Source organism: Hemitrygon akajei, chromosome 8 (assembly GCF_048418815.1).
Source record: "Hemitrygon akajei chromosome 8, sHemAka1.3, whole genome shotgun sequence".
Taxonomy (NCBI): Eukaryota; Metazoa; Chordata; class Chondrichthyes; order Myliobatiformes; family Dasyatidae; genus Hemitrygon; species Hemitrygon akajei.
Window position 1 is genome coordinate 101,758,498 of NC_133131.1, and position 22,539 is coordinate 101,781,036.

General features: G+C 37.3%; 2 protein-coding genes across 3 annotated transcripts in view; one reads left to right on the plus strand and one right to left on the minus strand.

Annotated features, from left to right (window-relative positions):
- galnt1 (UDP-N-acetyl-alpha-D-galactosamine:polypeptide N-acetylgalactosaminyltransferase 1) overlaps positions 1–22,539 on the minus strand; it is a 122,096-nt gene that overhangs the window by 64,508 nt on the left and 35,049 nt on the right. The window contains exons 2-4 of one of the 2 annotated variants that reach the window (XM_073054285.1): positions 18,897–19,103; positions 16,661–16,829; positions 4,938–5,104 (exon numbers count right to left, since the gene is read on the minus strand). In XM_073054285.1, the coding sequence (XP_072910386.1) occupies positions 4,938–5,104; positions 16,661–16,829; positions 18,897–19,035 (475 nt within the window). In that variant the 5' untranslated portion in view covers positions 19,036–19,103. Of the gene's footprint in view, positions 1–4,937; positions 5,105–16,660; positions 16,830–18,896; positions 19,107–22,539 lie in introns of both variants that reach the window. The other variant, XM_073054283.1, reaches the window with a different exon arrangement.
- LOC140732116 (heterogeneous nuclear ribonucleoproteins A2/B1-like) lies at positions 2,119–2,812 on the plus strand. The gene has a single exon (XM_073054286.1). It carries the CDS (start codon positions 2,168–2,170, stop codon positions 2,771–2,773), a length of 606 nt encoding a protein of 201 aa, XP_072910387.1. The 5' UTR covers positions 2,119–2,167; the 3' UTR covers positions 2,774–2,812.

A 22,539-nucleotide genomic window follows, 5' to 3' on the forward strand; every position in this document is an offset into this window, starting at 1 on the left:
GCATCCGCTTAGCATCCTCCTCACAGCTAACACCGCCGCCCAGCTTCGTGTCATCCGCAAACTTGGAGATGCTGCATTTAATTCCCTTGTCTAAATCATTAATATATATTGTAAACAACTGGGGTCCCAGCACTGAGCCTTGCGGTACCCCACTAGTCACTGCCTGCCATTCTGAAAAGGTCCCGTTTACTCCCACTCTTTGCTCCCTGTCTGCCAACCAATTCTCTATCCACATCAATACCATATCCCCAATACCGTGTGCTTTAAGTTTGCACACTAATCTCCTGTGTGGGAACTTGTCAAAAGCCTTTTGAAAATCTAAATATACCACATCCACTGGCTCTCCCCTATCCACTCTACTAGTTACATCTTCAAAAAATTCTATAAGATTCATCAGACATGATTTTCCTTTCACAAATCCATGCTGAATTTGTCCGATGATTTCACCTCTTTCCAAATGTGCTGTTGTCACATCTTTGATAACCAACTCTAGCATTTTCCCCACCACCGATGTCAGACAAACCGGTCTATAATTCCCCGGTTTCTCTCTCCCTCCTTTTTTAAAAAGTGGGGTTACATTAGCCACCCTCCAATCCTCAGGAACTAATCCAGAATCTAAGGAGATTTGAAAAATTATCACTAATGCATCCACTATTTCTTGGGCTACTTCCTTAAGCACTCTGGGATGCAGACCATTTGGCCCTGGGGATAGATCTGCCTTTAATCCCTTCAATTTACCTAATACCACTTCCCTACTAACATGCATTTCCCTCAGTTCCTCCATCTCACTAGACCCTCGGTCCCTTACTATTTCCAGAAGATTATTTATGTCCTCCTTAGTGAAGACAGAACCAAAGTAGTTATTCAATTGGTCTGCCGTGTCTTTGTTCCCTATGATCAATTCACCTGTTTCTGACTGTAAAGAACCTACATTTGTCTTGACCAATCTTTTTCTTTTCACGTATCTATAAAAGCTTTTACAATTAGTTTTTATGTTCCCTGCCAGCTTTCTCTCATAATCTTTTTTCCCTTTCCTAATTAAGCCCTTTGTCCTCCTCTGCTGGTCTCTGAATTTCTCCCAGTCCTCTGGTGTGCCACTTTTTTTTGCTAATTTATATGTTTCTTCTTTGGACTTGATACTATCCCTAATTTCCCTTGTCAACCACGGGTGCACTACCTTCCCTGGTTTATTCTTTTGCCAAACTGGGATGAACAATTGTTGTAGTTCATCCATGCGATCTTTAAATGCTTGCCATTGCATATCCACCGTCAACCCTTTAAGTCACCTTCCAGGTGACTTATCTACTTTCAGACCTTTCAATTACCCCCCAGAACCTTCTCTCTAGTTATGGTAACTTCATCGGCCATTTCGTTGTCGTCTCCCCCCTCCCCCCCCCCACTACCTCTCCAGCATCGCTTTCCAGCTGTCCGATATCCCCTCTTGCCTCTTTTGTACCTTATGAATCTGAGGAAAAATTTGGTATCATTTTAATATGAATCACCTAGCTTTCATATTCCATCTTTACTGTCTTAATGACTTTTTAGTTGCCTTCTGTAGGTTTTTAAAAGTTTCCCAACAGCCTCTTCTCACTACACATTGCATTTGTTTGTAAAGCTACCTCATCTTCAGCACTATTATCCGCTTTTCATATGATACTTCCATGGTAGGTGTTGCAGTATCTACATTACATATAATTTTTGAAAATCTTGTGACGCATTAGGAAAACCATGATTCTACTCACCCTTGAAGAAATTCACCTAAAACTGATGCTATAATCAAGTAATTTCCAAATCAAATTTTATCCAAATAGTCAAGGAAAGGATTAAATTAGCCTATATTATGACATACAGATTATACATTAGTCACAAGAGGGAAGACTGGATAGATTGATGGCACTCAATCATTATAATACATGATAACATTCGTCCTTTGCAAAATAAAACATGCTTATTTTCTAATGTTTACTAGTTCCGTCTAAAGGTCATAAACTGAAACTTATTCATATGTGTGCATGACACTTGTAAATTTTGGAACAAGGACTGAGTGGAGGTGCTGGCTGAGGCGGCTCAGCCGTCAACTTTCTTTAGATTCAGAGCGAACTTTGCGCTGAATACAAAGCATTTGAGTTGAAGTACAGTTATTTTGCAAACATTTCTTTCGAAGAGGATGGAGAACAGGGATAAGGAGCAGTACCGTAAGCTGTTCATAGGTGGCCTCAGTTTTAATACAGCAGAAGAAAATTTAAGAAGCCACTTTGAGCAATGGGGAAAGCTTACTGACTGTGTGGTCATGAGGGATCCTCAAACCAAAAAATCAAGAGGATTTGGATTTGTGACATTTTCTACTGGAGAAGGAGTTGATGATGCAATGGCTGCCAGACCTCATAAAATAGATGGTTGTGTGGTGGAGCCTAAAAGAGCAGTTGTAAGAGAAGAATCTGGGAAGCCAGGTGCTCATTTAACTGTGAAAAAACTACTTGTTGGTGGAATAAAAGATGACACTGATGAGCATCATCTTAGATCATATTTTAAGAACTATGGAAAAATAGAAACCATTGAAGTAATAACTGATCGGCAAAGTGGAAAAAAGAGAGGACTTGCATTTGTAACATTCAATGACCTTGATCCGGTGGACAAAATAGTCCTTCAAAAATATCATTATGTTAATGGACACAATGCAGAAGTGAGAAAAGCTCTATCTCGTCAGGAAATAATGGATGCACAAAATAACCGGATGGGACAAGGAGGTGGTGGCGGTAACTTCAATTATTAGCAATTGAGGAAATTTGATTTGTCACCAAAGACACTGGCAGTTGTACTAAGGAGAGCATTCTAACTGGCTGCATCACCATCTGTTTGGGAGGGGGCACTGCACAGGATCAAAATAAGCTGCAGTAAATTGTGAACTCATTCAGCTCTTTCTTGGGCTCTAGCCTCCCCAGCATCCAGGCCATCTTCAAGGAGCAATGCCTCAAAAATGCATCCATTATTAAGGACCCCCATCATCCAGGAATGCCCTCTTCTTACTGTTACCAACAGGGAGGAGGTACAAGAGCCTGATGGTACACACTCAATGATTCAGGAAGATATTTTCCCCCTATGCCATCAGATTTCTGAATGAACATTGAATAGTAATTCACTAAAAATCTAGGCCTATCTACCTATTGACCACCCAGCTAGTTCTTATGCTTTCCTACAAGGAATGTTCAAGGGATTTCAAACATCATGATAAACGTTCTCTATTTTTAATTCAATTTTTTTTATGTTGACACTTTCAAACCAGTCATGTTGCACAAAGTTTTGTAAATTCTCATGACAGACTGCTGACAGAAGATATGCTTTCTCCTGCCATAATGCTGCTGTCTCGACCCTATTATAAATCAAACTGCTAATTACTGAAATTAATGGTCTGTGTAAATGTTCTAAAAATACATGGGATAAACTGGAGAGAATGAAATGTTCTTCTTTGCATAACCCATGCAGGTACAGGAAACAGTTAGGTACCTAGTGTCCTTTTACTGCTTGCCAGATCAATGAGATTAACATCCATCCGCTGGACTGAGGGGTAGAGGTAATAAAAGATACTACAGCACAAAGAGGCATTAGACACACATGGGAAAGCAAATAACTTGCACATGAAGAATGACAACCAAACCACAACTCTCCCTCTAAAATACTTCCACTCATAAGTTCAGAAGAATATGATTATATCTCATTGAAATATACAAAGTTTACAGAGGGTTTCAGGATGGAATTAAAACTTTCTTTGGTTGGGATGTATAGAACTGAGAGTTAAAACAAAGAGGCTAGCCATTCAGGACAGAGATAAGAAATTTCTTAACCCAGAGAATAATGAATCTTTGTTTGAATATGTTAAATAAAAGAGATAGGAAATCAAAAGATATGGAATTCATGCAAAAAGTGCTATTAAGATAATAGATGAGCCATGTTTCTAATTTATGACCAAGCAGACAGAAGGATCTGTCTCCTGCTTCTACTTCTTATATTGGCATTAATCTCCTAACAGAAATACCCAGAGGACGAAATCAATGTTTGAGGCAAAAATAGATGCAGTATGTTTTGCACATTGTTGTAGGACTTTTAAGAGTCTGTTTCCCCTCTATATCACTGGTGCTATTTTGCAATATGTGGAGATCAATAATTCTAATTGAGAACCACATTTTTGAAAAAAATGAACTCTCTATTTAAAAAAAAATGAGACTGCATTTTCTCCAGAGGTAACCGTGCTTCTTATTTCTGTGCTCTAGTCCCATGAGTTTAAAAGCGATGACATTTTAAACCATATCGAAAGCTCAATTATAGTTGGATTATAAAAGGAAATTAATGAAAAATGATTCTCCAATAGATTTATGCTAGGTCTTTATTGGTTATAACAACGTGGTTTAATGGATTACTTCATAAGTCAGTAAAATACTGTGTCAGACTGGAGTCAGATATAGGCCTAGCAGGGCATGGCAATTCAACTGTTTTTATTGTTAATTTCTTTTTGCAGGTCAGTTCACATGTGGTCACATTATTGAATTTAGCTTCACTGCCTGTCACAATGAGATTGCATTTTAGAACATTAAGTCCAGTATCTGAAAATGGTACTTGATACAATGCAACATAGAAGTAATTTAAGAGAAAGATGTATGATTGCTTTCACTAATTGCTTCTAATAATTGGATGTTTCCAAAATATGGTTCTGAAAAATTTGCAAAATTATTCATCATATTAAAATATACACACTTGTGTAGCCTTGACCATATTGGTTTTATTTCCCTGTTGAAATACAAATGAAATTTAATCCATTCAAGGACATTCTGTTTTAACTGTCTGCTTTCATTTAAAGACAGCAATCTCTGTTCTGGGAACATAGTGTTTGACCATTTCCATTGCTGACAGCCATTTCCCTTAAATTTGTAATGTTATCTTACCTCTTTCACTGGCGTCATCTACCAGGATAATCTCCTCTAATAAAAGCCTTGGCGACCTTATTATCACGCTGTGCACAGTTCGTAACAAAGTACTCCACGCTTCATTGTGGAAAACTATCACCACACTGGTTTTTGGCAGGTCATCAGGATATACTTTGGTTTTACACCTAAAGAAACCAGAAACATTACAGGATAATGTGCATAAAGTGATTTTTAAAAATACATTTCATCTTCCGCACAACCTTTGCTACGTACATTAGTTTTTGATAAAAGATGAATTGCAGAGTTTTATATAACAAAAAATGCAAGTTCATCATCAGGTGCACAGAAAGTATTGATGATTTTGTCACAAATTTTTTGAGATGAACCAAAGACAGATATAAAAGACCAATAAAGAAGAAAGAATTATAATGTCTTCTGCCTGTAGAAAAAATGCTTATTACACATCCATTACACTTTTGCAGAACATAATTTTTATTGTGCACTCTACCTCAAGACAATCAGGTTTTAAAACAACGTAGTGAAACAACAATAGAACATGGTACTGCAAGGTACAATTACTGTAGACAAAGACTTGCAATCATTTCCTGACTATGGATTACCTACATTCTTAATAACTAAAAGTTCTCTGGCATAGAAAAAATATTCATTTTTCCATCTACCTCATCATATCAATAGTGTTAAGTAAAACTAGTCTGGGTACATTGATCGTTTTAAAGATGTCAACTTACTTAGAGAGAACTCAATTTAATTCTATGACCACTATATCATCTACCTTGATCACTGATTTTATTTAATCCATAAAAGCTGAGTGAAGGTTCTTCACTGACCTACCTACACAGCTTTCTGCTAAATTTTACATTGCATTTTATTTTACTGAATCAAATATCTTGACTTTTAGTATTTTTCTAGCTTTCAGTGAATCAGGAAACACCCAAAGCCAGGAGATTTGCTAGCCAAGTTAGAAAGTACCAAAAAAGAATAATAATGCAGTGAAAATCCATGAATGAAATCTCTCTGGCATTATTTGCAGTCACGTGTGATGCCTCAAACCATATGTCGTCTAACAACACTGAAGGTTTCTTTTGGATAGTGTGTTAGGTTTACTGTAGGTGAAGAGAATAATGTTCATGCTACCTTGCCAAATAAGAACATATGGCTGCAATATCATGACCTCAGTTTTACAGTGTATTACAAGTTCCTAGTACACTGACACTAGTTATGCCAGATTCTGTTTGTTATCTTTTTACTCTTGAAGCACACCCTTTATTCCTAGAGTTCCTCCTGTTGGCATGGTCATTCAGAGAAGAGTTAAGTTCTCCAAGTAGCTCAGTCATTCAGAATACAAGAAATAATGACAAACTAAGAAGACAGACATTGTACAAATGTAGCCCTGGACTACAAGTGGAGAATCTCAGCTTAGAGTCGTTCAAGTAATTTTTTTTTTACCAGACTACAACATGACTACTTTCAAGGCAGTGACTAAGCTGGAGCTGATGAAGCATGTACATGGTTCAGAAGCCAGGGAAGGAAGTAATAGCTCTTACTCACCAAAACCCAGCCACTGAGGCAGTAGCAGACCCAAATGATATTTGGATAAGTGGATTCCCTCAGAACTCGAAAACTGCTAATGTCACTCCACTCTTTAGGTGGTAGAGAGGCAAAAATCAGGGAAATATAAGACAGCTTGACTTCAGTGGTTGGCAAGATGTTGGAGTCCATTATTAAGGACAAGGTTTCAGGGTACTTGGAGGCATGTGATTAAACAGGTCAAAGTCAGCATGGTTTCATCAAGGGGAAATTTTGCCTAACAAATTCTATTGGAATTCTTTGAGGAAATAACAGGCAGGATGGACAAAGGAGAGTCAGTGGATGTTGTTTACTTGGATTTTCAGAAGGCTTTTGGCAAGATGCTGCTATGCAAGATAACAGCTATGGTATTACAGGAAAGATATTAGAATAGATAGAAGATTAGCTAACTGACAGGAGGGAAAGAGTGGGAATAAAGGGGGCCTTAACTAGCTGGCTGCTGGTGACTAGTGGTGTTCCACAGGGTCAGTGTTGGGTCTGCAACTTTCCACGTTACATATAAAAGACTTATTTGACAGAATTAATGGCTTTATGGCCAAATTTGCAGGTAATACAAAGGTTGGTGGAGGGGTAGGCAATGTTGAGGAAGTAGGAAGTCTGTAGAAGGGATTGGTTGGATTAAGAAAATGCATGTGTAAGTGGCAGATGGGATACAGTGTAGGGATGTGTATGGTTATACACTTTGGGAGAAGGAATAAAGGCATAGACTGTTTTCAAAATGTGGAGTGAATTCAGAAATCAAAAATGCAAAGAGACTTGGGAGTGGAGTGCTTGTGTAGCATTCCCTAAAGGTTAATTTCCAGGTTCAGCCTGTGGTAAGGAAGGCAAATGTGATGTTAGCATTCATTTCGAGGACTAGAATATAAAAGCAAAGATTTAATGCTGAGGCTTTATAAAGCACCGGTAAGACCGCATTTGGGGTATTGTGAACAGTTTTTGGTCCCATAATGAAGAAAGGATATGCTGGCATTGGACAAGGTCCAGAGGTTCACAAGAATAATCTCAAGAATGGAAAAAAAGGTTAACGTATGAGGAGCATTTAATGACTCTGATCTCATACTCACTGGAATTTAGAAGAATGAGGAGGAGGATCTAATTGAAACTTGTTGATACTGAAAGATCTAGAGAATGTGGAGGTGTAGAGGATGTTTCCAATAGTGGGACAGTCCAGGATTACTGGGGACAGCCTTAGAATAGAAGGATATCTCTTTAGAATAAAGATGAGGAGGCATTTCTTTAGTCAGAGGGCAGACAATCTGTGAAATTCATTGCCATAGATGGCTGTAGAGGCCAAGTCGTTGGGTATATTTAAAGCAGTGGTTCATAGGATATTGATTAGTAAGGATATCAAAGATTACTGGCGAAGGAAGGAAAATGGGGTTGAAAGAAGAAAAAAAGACAACCATATTAGAATGGCAGAGCAGACTCTATGGGCCAAATAACCTAATTCTTTTCCTATGTCATATTGTCTCATGCAAGCCTCTAAGACATCTGATGCTGACTGAGAGGATTTCTTTTATTCTCAGCTATTGCTCAACACTGAGGGAGTAAAAGCTCTTTTGGTTCACAAAGATTGCTGGGCTCTGAGGGAGAGACTAAAATATCAGCCAAATGCAGTGCATCACTGTCTGGGTATTCAGGAAACTAGTATGCTGTTAAATCCACCCACTTGATTAGCCTCTTCTTCTTCACTAAAGAGAAGAGACAGTTCAATTTACTAGAGTATTAAGCAACTGCATGACAGTAGAAAATCTCTGTGATCACTAGGGACTGTTCCCAGAATGTGTCATCACCCTCCAAAAAATTCTACAGTGGATTACAGAAGACTGAACTTTCCATGTGAATGGTCTTTAACTGGACAGCAGAGAGAGAGCAATGTTATAGAAAGCAGCCCAACAATTCAGTATTTGAATCAATATCAGCTAATTTCAACTGGCAATTCTTGAAATGGTGCTGCATGTGAATTTCCATCATTGGGTGCATGTCCAACATCAAAAACTGTTATTGGCACATGCACATACTCCAACTCAAAATACTTGGCTAAGGTTCAAGCATAATGCAACATGGCCTAAAAATGGTCAAAACACTTTCTACTCCAGTTAAAATCAATTTTCTTCTTTCTGTTACTGAACAGAAAAAGCACTGAACATATTTTATGTTGTAACATTTCAGACTTGTTCTTCCAAATTAATATTGATAAAAGGTAGATCAGAATACAATGTCTATTTTAGTCATGTTGAGATCCTCCTTTCCCTAGCAATTAATAATATTAAACTGCATGAGATTAATGACACCATGATCCTCCCCCAGTTACCAAAACAGTAATATGGTTACACAGTGAAAAAATACAAATTAAAGTTGTTGTCAAATAGAATACACTCTCAAGAAATAAGCATTTAAATATCCCCAATACATTATAAAGAGACTCAAAACTGAATATTACTTTAGTATAACTTGAATTAGTTTAAGTAACTATTTCTATGTCAAAACTTATAAAAATCAGTATGTTCAAACATCTGTTTTGAATACACATATCGAAGTATCATATTCTTCCAGCATTCATTTTATAAACAGTAAATCTTTCTTGACTGAATCGCATAAAAAGTGCTCCAACTAATAACTGATGTACCTAAAATCATGATGGGGCATTTTTCATAATCCAAGGATGCAGCCTAGGAAGTAATTTGATGTGTAGTCATTCTTATGTAGCAAATGCAGCAGTTAAAGTTTGTAGGTTGATGGCTAATATATTGGCTACTGCACAGGTATTAAGTCCTCTGCTCTTCTTTGATACAGGATCTTCCAAGTCAATCTGTCAGTAGAAAGGGCCTTGGATGATACACAAGAAACACATTTGAAGCAGGATTAGGTTACTCACCCCTCAAATGTATTGTGCTATTTAATATGATCATTATTTATCCAAATGAGACCTCAACTCCACAGTTCATCTACCTGTGGTAACTTCTGACAATACATCATTCCCTCAGTACAGCACTAGACTGTCAGCCTACACTTTTAAGCTCAATCCTCTAGTGTAGGAAGAGACCATAATTCCCAACTTCAAGGTCAGAGTGGTCTTTGGTAAACCATAACTGATATCCTGCTCTCATACAAAACTTATACAAAGCCTTTCCACCTGACAAGTGCAGTTGAAGTTGAAGTCAACCCTTCTATTGCGTGCACTAAGTAGGACAATTTTCCCAAATGCTTTCACATGTGAATCATTCTTCTAAAATCATCTGTTGATAACAACAGGTGATTTACATGGTAAAACTTAAAAGTGACCATTATTTAGCTACAGGCATGGAAGCTTGTAAGCAAGAAGTTCCAGTTAACAGAAGAGAATTATAAGAATACATCAGTCTGCATTTCTAATTTTCCTTAAAACCAGCAATAAAAATAACATTGAAAAATAAAACTTGCATTTATATAGTTATCTATATGCTCTGGATACTCAAAAGCTCTTTACAATCAACAGATTACTTCTGTATTGCTAACCCATTTACTCTAATGATGAGCACTGTTGACTTCCATTATTCTTATTTTGTACTTCCAGTTGAGGAAGTAATATCAATAAAATATTGGCAAACTCACTCCTTTCACAGAAACTTTATATCCATTCAAACAGGTAAATGCTGTTTTATGGCCCAATTGAAGCTTTTTTTTTTTATATAGGAAGTCTCTCTGCATTGGAGGGTTCATTGTTTCATTACTTAGGATGGAGCAAAGCAGGATTGCTTTGCTGTTTAAGTTGCTTCATTGAACAGGCTTAATCATTAGTTTCCCTGAAATGAAAATAGACATATCCACAAAAGATTTTTGATTACAAAAGCAGATTCTACATACATTATATTTAATGCAACAGTGAAATCTTAACAGAAAATGCCTCTAACCTGTTTTCAGTTTCTTTTACAAAATTTCCAATCATTTCCAGCTTTCTTTATCAAAGATGTTCATTCACAGAAATTCTTCAGCAACGGTTTGTAAAGTTCTTGTTGTTCCATAACATAAGTTTAGCTTTTAAATAAGCTTCATCATCTCAAACAAAATGACCAGATAAGGCACAGCTTTGTGGGCCGAAGGGCCTGTATTGTGCTCTATGTTTTCTATATTTCTATACAACGTTAGAAATTCAATTCCTACATGGATATAAATAGCTTCTGTTCTTCTATTGCTTAAGTATACAAAACCTACACCAAGCAAGAAGACAATGTACACCAAGTGTTAAGAGAGACCGATTAGACAATGTACACCAGTAGAAGATATTTCAAACCAAAAAGGTGGACTGAAGTTTTTAAAAAAATGACTGCTATACAAGATGTCATTTCTGTCCCTACGAAGAAACTTACAGAAACAAATATAATGATTCACAAACACAAGAAAATCTGCAAATGCTGGAAATTCAAAGTAACACACATAACATGCTGGAGGAACTCAGCAGGTCAGGCAGCATCCAATGAGAAGAGTAAACAGTCATTGTTTCAATCCAAGACCCCTCATCAGGACTCACAAGTGAATATAATGATTATTCACTTATTGGCAAAATATCCAAGGTGAGAGCACAATTGGCACTGATGATTCCATATTATTGAGCTCTATTCAAGTACCTTAAATAATGACCCCATAACAATGGACAACAGCACAAACTGGCTGAGCTACAAAATATGAAATGAGTTGACAGAAATGTGTGAAGAATAAAATGGCAAAATAAAATGTTCTTGTGTGTATGACTCAATGCAGCACCCACTTTTATGAATAATGCATCAAACTAGGAATGGTTTATATCCCAACAGTTCCTTCCTCTCAGCTTCTCAAAGTCATTACATCTTTCCTGACAATAGCACCTTCACTATATGTTCTTCAACATCGATAGGAAACTCATCTCAACCTTAACTGACAAGGATATACAGCTCAAACATGAGGAAATCTGCAGATGCTGGAAATTCAAACAACAACACACACAAAATGCTGGTGGAACACAGCACGCCAGGCAGCATCTACAGGGAGAAGCGCTGTCGACGTTTCAGGCCGAGACCCTTCATCAGGACTAACCAAAAGGAAAGATAGTAAGAGATTTGAAAGTAGTGGGGGGAGGGGGAAAATGCAAAATGATAGGAGAAGACTGGAGGGGGTGGGATGAAGCTAAGAACTGGAAAGGTGATTGGCGAAAGTGATACAGAGCTGGAGAAGGGAAAGGATCATGGGACTGGAGGCCTCAGGAGAAAGAAGGGGTGGGGGGAGCACCAGAGGGAGATGGAAAACAGGCAAACAACTAAATACTTCAGGGATGGGGTAAGAAGGGGAGGAGGGGCATTAATGGAAGTTAGAGAAGTCAATGTTCAATATACAGCTCTTAGTGTTCCACATGTCTTTCCTGAAGCATGGTTTTGTTTGTCATAAGACTTGCACCCCATCAGTTTCTTCATTAAATTTTTCTATTTCCAATACCCCAATTTCAATCTTAAGTCCTTTTGCAATTGAGTCAATTAAGCAATCATAATTATCCCTTCTGAAATGACTGTACTTTTCCATGTAAATGGAACAATTGCAATATCTACTCTTACATTTCCTTTCCATCAACTAGGGCTGTTCAGTCTTCCAAAAAAATAAAAGCCTCTGGTTACTCATAATTCTAATTCACCAGACCATTCTCACTCAGCTTCATGCTCTGCACAGTTCTAAAGAGAAAAATAAAATTAAGGATCGGCTCAGCAGGTTTTGATTAGTTATTTTATAGCTTTCTAGATTCAAAGACAAGTTCAGCAACTTTTGATCCTATATAATTACAACTGCAAGTTCCAGACGCCAGCCCCATCAGCAAACAACATTTGTTGGGAATGATTCTGCTTTTGTCATTTTCAGCTGCTCTGGAGTGAACTTCTGAGATTTTTGTTGTCTCAATGCATCCATTGCTTGTCCTGTGCAACCATACTGCCTGGATTGAATTAGTCCTGCCTTCTTTTTTTTATTTTCTTGAGTCTCTTTTCTGATTTACTTGACAGCTATTAGCAATGGTTCTGCTCTTGTTTAAAACCTGGTATTAATTAACAAACTACATTAACCTCTTTCTAAGGTTCCATCATAGAAGCTGATCTTCATCCAATTCACTTTACACATAGAAATTAGCTGTTTCTAACAGATATCACACAGGTAAAGTGCCTCTACATGACTGTAGGGAAGATGTGCTGGAGGGAGAGTACCTTTTTCTTTCTGTAACCTATTTGAGAATTCAATAAAAAAAAATTGTCATGCACAATATCTCTCCACTTTATCACTGGACATTTCATTGAGCCTGGTAGTACAGCACCTCACTAAAGAAAGCGTCCGGATGCATTTTGTATCCGGCCCCAAGCAAAATGTCAGGAATGGTAGGAAGCAAGGTTGTTGAAAGGAACTCCTAACCTTTGAAAGTGTGTTCATCAAAATCAGCTTACCAGGTTTTGCAAGAGCCTATTAAAATGGTAGCACATCAATCTAGTTTAATTCAAATTCAGTTAAATATTGCGTCTATATACCAAAAAGATATGTTGTGAAAATAGAAACAGAAAACCTACAGCACAATACAGGCCCTTCCACCCACAAAGCTGTGCCGAACATGTCCTTACCTTAGAAATTACCTAGGGTTACCCATAGTCCTTTATATTTCTGAGCTCCAAAAACCTATCCAGGAGTCTCTTAAAAGACCCTATATCTGTCTCCACCACCATTGCCCACAGCCCATTCCACGCACTCACCACTCTCTGCATAAAAAACTTACTCCTGACATTACCTTTGTACCTACTTCCAAGCACCTTAAAACTGTGCCCTCTTGTGCTAGCCATTTCAGCCCTGGGAAAAAGCCTCCTTCTATCCACACAAGCAATGCCTCTCATCATCTTATACATATCTAAAATAGAAAGAACATCAGTTTTTGGGAAATAATGCTCTACATTTTCTGCTAACTGAAACCATTCAGGATAACAAAGCCCCTAGTGAGAAATTTTTAAATTGTAAAACTTGTTTCTTTATACTTAGTATTAATTACGTCATTAGTCTTCTGACATTTGAAATAACACTGGATCAAAATATTGTGTACCAAAAATGCATGCCAAAAATGTACCCAGGTTGTCTTCAGACTTCACACAATAAAACCTCTAAATATTTTGATTGTATTATAATCTGATATTAACCATTTTAAACTAAATTTAAATTTTCAGTTATTTCAAATTTACTGCATCGTTCTTATTCCTGAATTTCTTTTCTTGGCAGTACTTCTGTCCAAGTGGAAATGGATAGTACTTCTTCCAAGTACTTCCAAATTTTGTACAAAAATTTTTTGCAAAAGTAGAAACATCAATTGTGTTTCTCATACAAATGGCCTCAGCTTTGGCCTTTTCCTTCGGTCTGCTCACCAAAGCAGACTAGCAAGTCATGCCATTGTAACCAGTTTAATTTCTAATGGAGTTACTGAAAAAAAGTGAAGAGCCAGTTTCAAGACTTGCTACAAAAACACTTGGCATTTGGCTCTCACCAAAACTTCAGTTAATCATAATATATCTCAACAATTGCCTAAGTGAATTCAATATTCATTACCAAGAAGGGTTTGATAGGCCCAATGACAGACTGGGTCCACTGCAGTCAGTGAAAGGAGCAATAGAACACTGTTGCATAGCCGTTAGTGCAATGCTATTACAGGCCAGGGCGTCGGAGTTTGGAGTTCAATTCCAACATCATCTGTAAAGAGTTTGCATGTCCTTCCTGTGAAAAACTGGATTTCATCCAGGTGCTCTGGTTTCTGCCCACAGTTCAAAGACATAGCAGTTAACAGATTAATTGGTCATTGTAAATTGTTCCTTAATTAGGCTAGGATTAAATCAGTGAGTTGCTGGCAGCGCCAGCTTGAAGGACCAGAAGTGCCTATACTGCACTGTATTTTTTAAAAAAACAAGAAATAATACAAGCTTCGACCAAATTTGCTTTAGCTCATACATACATTCATGAGAGTCAGAATGAGTGTCATACAGTCATAGACCAGAATGGTACAGCACTCTGATCTAGAGTACAACTATAGCAGTACATTCAGTCCTACAATTTATATATGTACTTTCAGTCATGAACAGAATTACAGTAAGTATTGCAGAATGCGCTATCAAGCAGCATTTATTCACTCATAACCCTCACTACAGTGCATTATTCACATTTCACCAGCCCTCACCATAACTCTTATATGCAATGGAAGAGAAATGTGCCAGAATGGCACACTAATTCACAAAGGGCTCCTTTTAGAAAACTTTGAGTTATTTTTTTTAAAAGGAAATTTTAGGAAAATGCTGGTATAACATATGGATCCTGCACACACTTCTTGGCACATCAAATTAATTTTACATACTACAGCTTATGAATTAATTTTCCAATAACAAAGTCTTACTTTGAATGAATCTTCATTTATGTTGGATTCTGATTGCATGCACAAGATGACAAATAGAAAACGTTATCTCTGTCCTCTTTCCCATCTATATTTTCTACAGTTTTTGAAATGTAACAGAAATTTTTAACAAGTTTTAGACTCAAGTCAAATCAAAAATTTATAGAATAAAAAGGTGTGTCAAAAAGCAGTCCAACATATACTAGAGGTAATCTCTGGTAATGGACAAGGAAAATCAGGAGCTAACAAATTAAGATTAGAGAATAAATGAATTGAAACAAAAGAAGGACAGAGGCAGAAAAGAGCAGAGGGAGAGAGGATTTAAGAAAAATAATGAAGGGGAAGTGGGATGGTACAAGAGGTTAGGGAAAAGTGAGGTAACTAATGAAGTGTACCGGAGAAAAGGAGAATAGGGAATATTGTCACTAATCAGATGACCAGTGAGTGAATCTGTAGATCTTAAGGTACTTTGAAAATAGTGAAAGCTAGCCCATAGATAAATTTAACATTAGGATTAGTGTGCAGAAAGGAAAGGGATTTGACTTGCTGAGTAGCTCTAGTAGCCTACAAACTTCACTAGTGGTTTAAAAAAAACATGGTAAAATAAGGAGCAAAAGTAAATCTGCAATGCTGGAAATCAATGGAGACACCCACTTTAACAAAGTGAAGGCAGGAGTTGCAAATGAAAAGAGTATCATAATTAATGGTTTTTAAACATAGAACAGTACAGCCCACAACACTGTGCCAACCTTTAAACCTTCTCCAAGAGCAATCTAACCCTTCCTTCTCACATAGCCCTCCATTTTTTTCTCCCCATCAGGCACCTAAGTGTCCCTTCAATATCCTTAATGTATCTGCCTACAGCAATACACTCCATGCTGGTTGAAAAAAAAACTATTGCTGACATCCCTCCTGTACTTTCCTCTCATCACTTTAAAAATACCGGTACATCTTCTAGTGTTAGCCATTACCAACAGGAAAAAAAAGGCACTGGCTGTCCACTTTATTTGTGCCTCTTACCACCTTATACACTTCTAAAAAATTGACTCTCATCCTCCTTCGCTCAAAAGAAAAATGACCTAGCTTACTCAGCCTTTCCTTATAAGACATTCACTCTAATCCTGGTAAATCTCCTTTGCACCCTCTCCAAAGCCTCCACACCCTTCCTATAATGAGTGACCAAAACTGACCTAACCAGAGTTACGAGAATGATAACTGACTTTAGAGATGAGTGAATGGGAATATGGATAAATATAACTGAAAAGTAACAACTGAGGAAACTACTGGTCTGTTCTAAAGACCCACTTTGGTTCACTAATCTTTTAAATTAAGTCTACTGTCTTTATCTAGTCTTCAAGGAAAAGCAATCTGGTTGACTCTTAACCTCCCTCTGAAAATGGTATAGCAACTTCAAAAGCATCATCACAACAACTTCAGTGGTGTAAGATGATAGCTCTCCAACACTTTAAACCAATTGGAGATGGACAATAATACGTACATACAGCATGTGAACAAAAAAAAAATCTTTCTTCTTACTGGATGAAGGCATCTACTTCTTGCTTCTGCTCAAAATGAAAGGATGAAGATTTAACATGCCAGTTAGCTCATGGGGTCAGGGTCAAGAAGATGTTAGCACATTTTTGATTTATACGTATTTGTGGGTAGAAATTTCATTTAATTTAGGATCTGCACCAAAATAAAGAAGAATTGTTTAGAAAGGAATACTTACCCATCTAACCTAACATCAGGTAAAGTTCTGTTGAGTGCTATCATATCACTGGCCATCAAATTGAACTGATTGATTTTAAACATCTCCTTCATCTTTTCTTGATTTTCCTTGGAGATTATTACAGGCTTCCCCATCTCTCCAGGACCTTCTTGTGGCTTCTGTATCACATCTGAAATATGGAAAAGTTTTATTAATTGCAACTCAGCTTTAAAGTGGTTTTGAAAAAAACCACGAGTTTAGTAACTGCAAATTGTCTAAAATGTTAACTAAAAATATTTTAAAACCTTGTATTTGAAGAAATTATTTTTTATACCATCAACAAACCAATTATATTACAGCACTCCTCTTACCTTCTTATTTGAAAAATCAATCATATATAGATCTATCTGTTTCTGCCACATTGATCAAGTAACATTTAGTTCATCCTCGCTCCCTTTTATTCTTCCTATTGAAATGCATCATTATGCTTCATCTGTCACCCATCTGACCTTTTCACTAATTGATGTCTATGCTCTGTTAAAGCATGTTACTATCATGTATCATACAATACAGGAACAGTCCCTTTGGCCCATGACATCTGCACCAGCCATGATGCCAATTTAAACTAATATAATTTGCTGCTGTATGGTCTTTATCTCGCTATTCCCTGCCTGCTCATATGCCTATCTAAATACCTCTTAAACACTGCTATTGCATTTGCTTCCAACACTTCCAGACAGTACATTCCAGACAACTTAGATACTGTGTAAAGAAAAAACTTGCTTCATAAGTTTCCTTTAAACTTTTTCCTCTCACTTTACATCTATGCTCTTTAATATTTGACATTTGTATCCTGGGAAAAAGACTACGTACCCGAGCTATGCCTCTCATAATTTTACATACATCAGATTGCCATCAGCTCTGATGCTACAGAGAACACAGTCCAAGTTTGTCCAACCTTTCCTCAAGACTAATACTCTCAAATCCAGGCAATACACAGGTGAACAACTTCTGCACCCTGCCCTGACATTGGCTCAATTGATAAGTTTATCACTGCTTTTAAAAGAGGACAGTACATGCAATGTTACAGTCCAAAGACACCACCCTGTTATCCCAGGATAATTAAACTTCTATTCTTTCTACTTTCGCTTCCCTTAGCAGTTTAGGCTGACTAAGTACTTCTAACCTTTTATATGTCACTTCTGTCTTTTTTGATCCTATCCAATATCACCACTGTTTCCTCTGTTTACAGCTGTATTCGCATCCTCCTTCTCTGGTGAACAAGAAAGACAGACATAATTATGGAAACATGCTGTGATGTGGCAAATGACAGCTTAGATTAGCATCATGGCTGGTGCAGATGTCATGGGCCAAAGGGACTGTTCCTGTACTATATGATACATGATAGTAACATGCTTTACCAGAGCATAGACATCACTTGGTAAAAAGGAAAATTCTCGACTTTGGAATTACTTCTCTGGACTGAAGAGTAGAAATGTTCTCTCACCCAGTCCCCAAGAAGATTTCCTTCAGTAACAAGCTTTAGTATCAGTTAGACCAAATTCCTTTTAAAGCATCCATTCACTTACATCTATAGATTAGATAACAGAAGCCGCATTTGTGATCTTTACCATCTTGTGATGAGAAAAAAATTTCACCTAGATGAGATTTCACTCATTAGCTGGGGAGCATTTTTTGAACAACTATTCTGTCAAGCTACACTTTAGAAGTGCCATGACATTTCCCTGCAGAAACAATCCACTGACATATGGCTATTTTATTCTCCTTTGCCAATTGCACGATGTTTTACTTTACATGGACTTTCTGCAGTTGCACAGTTCACAGTATAAGACCATAAGACACTGGAGCAGAATTAGGCCACTTGGCTCACCCAGTCTGCTCCATCATGGCCAATTTATTAACCTTCTCAACCCCATTCTGGTGAGGCGGCCAAACGGGGCTGGGGGGGGGGTGAGGCGGCGAGACAGGGCTGGGGGGGGGAGCAAGGGCTGAGTGGATGGTCAGGAGGAGGAGGAAATGTCAGTAGAAGGGTCTGAAATAATGTGGAGGTGGATGGAGGGGTGAAATTATGTGGAGGGGCAGGGGCATAAATAAGGTGGAGGTGGAGCCAAAATAAGGTGGAGTTCCCCTTCCTCTCAATCCTCTCCCCCCGCCTCAGATCAATTCCTGGAATAATTGACTTAATTTGTGTTCCACCTTCAAAGACACTGCGTAATCCAAGAGGGATCTGTCTTACCTTCACGAGCAGGTAGACCTTGTTCTTTTTTCTGTTCACACTTGCTACATTCACTGAAGTAAAGGAGTAGGAACATATCCAGTAGCACCCAGACCAAAGAGGTGGCCAAAACCACCTTACAATATGCAAACCTTCTCATGGTACTGATTCAGATAGTGCAGAATTCGATTTGAGTTGGCAACCAGCCAGACAGCACTGCTACGGCGACTGCTAAGACAAAGATATCACAATAAATATTTTAACCTTGGATGAGTAATTGCAGTATAATTTTTTTTTATTTTTTAAATCAAATCACTTACTGCAGAGAAAATCCTGTAAGGGAGTAGCTTTCAATTAAAATATTACGATTTTGCAATGGTTATTTCTGTTCTGTTGCTTCTAACTAAAGAAGAAATAATTTCTATGTTTGTCTAGATTTCATTGCAGTAAAAAGAATGCACAAATCCGCTACTTCATACATATTCCTTTGCATCATCAATGTCCAAACTTGCATTACATCCCATGCATTATTTTGTGCACAAACTAACATTTTCATACAAGCACCAATACCAGGACTTAGTCAGGTACCCCAGCCAGCAGTAACAATTGTGAGCTACAGTAGTATTGAACTGCAAACTCTTCATGGAATAAAATGGGAAACAAAATTTTCACATATTATTTCACTGTAGCTCTTAAAGATAGGACACCTGTATCAGTTTAAACTAAGCGCTAGTACGCAAATTACTGGGGGGAAAACTGGCTGCTATACAAAAGGCATGGAGGCATTTACTATTTAAGACCATAAGATATAGGAGCAGGATTCAGCCATTTGGCCCATAATAGGCTGCTCCACCATTTCATCATGCTGATCCAATTTTTCTCTCAGACCCAATTCCTGCCTTCTCCTTGTACCCCTTCATGCCAGAACCAATCAAGAAAATTTCATAACTTGTGTGCATTTTGAATGTGGTCATATTTTTCGTTCAACAGTAAACATTTCCCCCCACAAAGAGGTTCCAATTTGTTGGGTATTTATTTGTTTGTTAGGTAATGTATTACATTCAAAATCAGTTTAAGCACTGACAATTTTGACAGATGGTGATCGTACAGATGAGGCTCACCAGAGGTCAGCTATTTGCACCAGGCTACTAAGACAAGGGTGTACCATAGCCACTTGCAAAATAACTGGACAACCGAAGATCTGCCTCTATATTTCAGCTAAAATTTTAATCTATTCTGACTGGACAACAATGTCAAAGACTATTTAGAAATTATTATCAGTGTATCCTATGCAAAGCCAAGCTGAAGCTATCCCAAAGGTATCAGAGGATATAAAATCAAAATACAATCTTGCACTCAGTAAAGATGCTGCTTTCAGCCTTTGTTTCATGGATGCAGTATCCAACTGCAACTTTTTCATTGTAAATAACAGAATAAAAATAAATGGTCGTTAATGAAATGGTAGTAGGTTCTGGTTACAGTAGTTCTGCAATTAACTTTGCTTTTGTTTAAGGAGGTCAGATTCTGGAAACACCTATAGAGTTAATGCATCTCAAATTCTCATCTTGCCTTCATTAAAACAAAGCATGCGGGCTACAGCCTCTCTCTGCTTACAAGAATCCAAAAGCTGCAGATGAATTTGCAAACTAAATAATAATAGGTTGTAACGTAAATAGGTTCCTTTTTATTTCAAAATCTGGATATTCTTCTATAAATAAAAAAAAACAATTTTATGACAGCATCAATATATTTTACAACAGTGATTTCCTGTTTCAATTTTCCCAGCTCCCAAGGCTCAAAGAATATTCTAGAGTAAAAGTGGATGGGAAGGATGTTTTTTCTTTGTTGCTTAATGACATTATTTCTATGGAATTATTACTTTGACAGGAGTAGCATCTGGTGTTCTAAACAATCAGCAATATGGAGGTTGCAGTAATGGAATGAAAATTTCTTATCATAGTTTAAAGAGGAAAGATACATGGGGAGAAAAAAATAAAATCAAAATCCTGTTCCATGAATCACTGAGCCAAACAGCCTTCTGGGTTTGTATATATCTTGTTAGTACATGAAAGCCTATTATTGAGTACCCTTAGAGGCAGTAGAAATGAATTTGTGAGAGTAGGGTATGACATACAGTTGTAAGAAAAACTTTTGCTTTGTTCCTAATGCCTAGGATTTAATTAACCAAAGGTTTCCTTTTTGATGCAATATTTCCTGAGCAACTTTGTCTCCTAGTTCCTTTCTCTGCTAATGCCAAAAAGCCAAGCATTTCCCTCTGTCATCTGGGATAGTGAAATATTATATTCTCATCACCTTAGTGAAATTCATGATTTACCGTGCAGGAAATTCTCTCTGTCACTTCCTGGCCTGTATCAAAAGATCCAACACCTTTCTATCAGGCACAGATGGAAGATTGGCTAATTGATAGAAAGCAGTGGCAATAAATGGATCAAGAAGCTGTGACTGGTGAGGTGCTATAAGGATTATTGATGTAGCCTCAGCTATTCACAACACATTTGGATAAATTTGTTAAAAATATGTATAACCTACATATGGAAATCAGGATGATAGATGGGTAGCAAGTTTAATTTTAAATCACTAAATGCAATGAAGCACAATTAGTACTTTATATATGAAACCAATAACTTGTCTGTTACTGTTCCAAACAGTAAGAACCCAATAAATAAAATCATGTCTTGAAATGTAGCCCTTTAAACCTGCTATACCCTTTAACAAAAATCATGACCGACCTTCCATTCAACATAATTTTCCCACATTTTCTCTACATGTAGCCATTTCCCAAGTGTCCAAAATTACAACTAATGTTAGAATTTGTGTGTACATGTCAAGCAAATGTCATCTAACTCACACATTCTTCTATCTATAAGGTTAATTGAACACTACACAAAATAAAACAATTCAAATTGAATGAGAAAATTCTCATTGTGTCATTTCAGGTCTAAAATCCCAAATCCATAATCATTGGCTTTCTACCCAGATGAAACTGCCTCTCAGCATCTTTTCCGCCAATATCTTTGTTAGAAACACTAAAATGACATCACACTCATTTTTTCTGAACTTCAGAACATCTATACACATATGTCTCATTAGATGGACAGCTTTGAAGAGGTAGTATAGTTGTGCACTTAATAGATCTACAACTTCATATCCACAAAGTTCAAAGTAGATTACCAAAATACATACAGTTGCAAGAAAAAGTTTTTGAACCCTTTGCAATTACTTGGTTTTCTGCATTAATTACTCTTAAAATGTGGTTTGATTTTCATCTAGGTCACAATCACAGACAAACACCATCCGTCTAAACTAATCACAGACGATTATACTTCTGGTCAACAGTAAACCATTTAAACAATCACAGTCTACTTTCAAAAAAAGTAAGTGAACTTCTGGGGTAATGTCTTCTACAAATACTGTTTAGAGTCAGATGTTCCAATCAATGAAATGAGATTGGAGGTGTGGGTTGTAGAGGTGCTGCCCTGCCCTATTAAAAAGACACAGAGTCAGGTTACTGACAGAGCTGGCTCTTCTCAAGAAAAATGTCTTTATGTGCACCATGCTTCAATCAAAACACCTTTCAGAGGACCTCAGAAGAACTGTAGAAATACGAAGCTGGAAAAGGCTACAAAAACATTTCTAAAGACCT

Coding starts and splice junctions, on each gene's coding strand:
- LOC140732116 (XM_073054286.1), top strand. CDS start 2,168: ATGGAGAACAGGGATAAGGAGCAGTACCGTAAGCTGTTCATAGGTGGC.